General features: G+C 43.2%; 1 protein-coding gene across 1 annotated transcript; it reads left to right on the top strand.

Annotated features, from left to right (window-relative positions):
- The first annotated feature begins 767 nt into the window (after window positions 1–767).
- Window positions 768–1,387, top strand: LOC149838979 (uncharacterized). Its single transcript, XM_090006913.1, has one exon. It carries the CDS (start codon window positions 844–846, stop codon window positions 1,369–1,371), a length of 528 nt encoding a protein of 175 aa, XP_089863039.1. The 5' UTR covers window positions 768–843; the 3' UTR covers window positions 1,372–1,387.
- The last annotated feature ends 1,477 nt before the right edge of the window (window positions 1,388–2,864 follow it).

Genomic DNA, 2,864 nt, shown 5'->3' with positions numbered 1-2,864 from the left:
ACATCATATGTCATAGGATACGATCTTGTTCCAGGAGTCGGTGCTTGGAACGCGTCCAGTATAATGAATGGTTTAATGGCAAGTGCGTATCAGGTCAGAGCAACTTCTGATGTTAGAGGTCAACAAGATGCCGTTCATCCATGCGATGAACAGCATCCGATATACATGGTTGGGCTCTGCATCTTTTATATGGATCCCACTTTGTTTTCAGAGCCATTGATGCCTTGAACGGCATCTAGTGTTTGCAAAATGAATGACTGAAAACTTGAAAAGAGTTCAACCATGGTATTTGGGATGCGATTCATTTCTTATAACTGTTTGGATTGATGGCAAACAAGTTCCCCAAAAGTCGGAACTCACTCACCCTGCTGTTTGGACATCCTGTGAACAATTTCTGTGGTGCGTTGGAACTCTCCGCCGAATTGGATATTAGGTGCCCGTCGGCCACCGCACCCACATTAACCAAGTTCTGCAACTGTCAATCTCAATTCGGCACTGTCTACTCCACAAATTCTACCAAAGAGAAGAGAGAGAAAGATTATTTGTTGAAAAAAGGACTATTTGTGGGTTTATGGCTTTTCACCAAACAACTGTGTTAACTGTAATCAAGGCCTTGAGAGAAGATCTAGGTTCGAATCCCACCAGGTGTGAGGGTGCCTTTAGCTGGTGGGTTCGTTCCATAAAGGCTTGTGTCGGTGACCCAAAAAACAAAGAAAGAAAAAGAAAATACCCTCGGATAAGATGCAAAAATGCTGCCCATCCTCTCATTTATCGCCAAAAGCGGTTTCTCTTTTGTGCAGCCTGCTACTGCTACCGCCACCGCCACCGCCACCGTGGATTATCATGGCCATGCCAGTAGCGCAACTGCTGTGGCTGCCTTCTTCCAAGACCCTCTTCTCAAGTAGGCAATTTGGGGAAGTTCCGGCCCCTCGAAAGATCAAAAGGAGGCCATCTGTGGGGATCAAGATCGAGAGCAAGGTGGGCACCAAGGACAAAGAAAGCAGCAGCAGCAGCGAGGTGGGGGCCGTAGGAATCGTAGCGATTGCTTCTGGTCTGATCTCCAATCCTGTAATCGGGTGGTCTTTATACACGCTCAAGACTACTGGATGCGGCCTGCCGCCTGGGCCGGGTGGCTCGATTGGCGCCTTGGAAGGAATCAGTTATCTGGTCGTTATAGGCATCGTTTCTTGGTCCGTTTATAGCAAGGTGAAAACCGGAACAGGCCTGCCTAATGGCCCTTACGGCTTACTTGGGGCTGTTGAAGGTCTTTCCTACCTCGCCTTGTTGGCCATACTTGTTGTTTTCGGACTGCAGTTTGTTGACAAGGGGTTTATACCCGGCCCTCTGCCTGGCGACCAGTGCTACGGCTGATGGCCAAACTTTAGTTGCCTATTCAATTTCTCTGTAAGAGGTAAATCATGTGTAACTTCAAGCAAAAAAAAAAAAAACTCTAATTGAGAATTGAGATGTCGGGTACTGATATATATATATATATATATATATATATATATATATATATATATATATATATATATATATATATATATATATATATATCGTTTTATGGCCCTTGAATTATTGGAACACGTATGCGTCGTGGCTGTAGCCCGGATAGCCACAGCATTGCCATTTTCTCTATTCTCTATTCTCAGTCACGGTTGGCTTTTTTGGATAAGAACATCAAAACATTTCAGGGACTTTTTCGGTGATGCTCTGCAAAGAAAAAGTATATGGTAGGTGTCTGTCATCCACAGGATGATTCACCTGGTTCATAAATTGGGAGCTGTTAACCGGGACCTACTGAGTAAGTCTCAGTTGTCCCAATCTCGACTCAGTCAACCGTAGATGCATACGAGTGACTGGTACTTTTCTCGAGATGCAATTGAAGGGCTCAGCAGTTAACGAGGAAATACAAGGTTTATGTGTTAATCCTCTTCTTATGAGGCGGACGCTGCTAGCATTTATAGGGAGCACAGTGCGGCACCTGGTAGTCCCAACCACGTCAGCCTGACGAATTAAGAAAACTAATACAAATAATCACAGCAAAGAAGGCAAGGTTGCAACTGGATGAGCGGGTGCCATCTCACAAGCACGCACGACCATGATCATATAAACAACAAGAATGCAAGAAAGCATGAACTTTTTATAGAACTACATAGAGAAAGAAGAGGAGAAAGTGACCCGTTACCATAGTATATAGGATTCTTAGGCCAAATGTCATTTAAAAGTACTGAAGAGTGTCAAAGAGGTATCTACATCAAAAGCAAAAAAATGAAAACATGACGGTATGAAAGACACTCCCCGCCTAAATTGGCACCATCCTCGATGCTATCTACTGGTGGTACTCTTCAACCTGCTGCTGAAATTGACAAAGCTGAGTATCTCAACTGGCATCACTGACAATACCTTCCACTTTATAAGATACTTCATCACTTCTCCAAGGTAGCTGCTAACATGGTTCATGATAAACTCAACTTTTTTGGATGTTGAGGCTGATGATGGAGCTCATTATGGGATGAGCGCTCGTTGAGGTAAACTCTAGATGTGATTTTCTTCATATTTATTAAAGGGCTTCAAATTGCACACATGAAAAACTAGGTAAACTTGAAAGCTAGCAGGAAGATCTACCTTGTGCACCAAGTTGTCTATCCTTTGAATGATGATGACATCATACATTGGAATGAGCCCTCAATAGTGTCAATGAAATATTGCTATTCTTTCAGAGTATAGCTTGACTAACACCTTATCTCTGACTCAAAATTCAGCTGATCAGTGGTTTTGATCTGCCCACTTCTTCATTCGCTTGACAGATTTATGTAGAAACATCTTCTTCAACTTAGTTTGATCATGTCAGTTCTTGACAA

The sequence above is a fragment of the Nuphar pumila genome, chromosome 5 (assembly GCF_984573655.1).
Source record: "Nuphar pumila chromosome 5, dmNupPumi1.hap1.1, whole genome shotgun sequence".
Lineage (NCBI taxonomy): Eukaryota > Viridiplantae > Streptophyta > Magnoliopsida > Nymphaeales > Nymphaeaceae > Nuphar > Nuphar pumila.
This window is presented reverse-complemented; position numbering and strand designations above follow the sequence as displayed.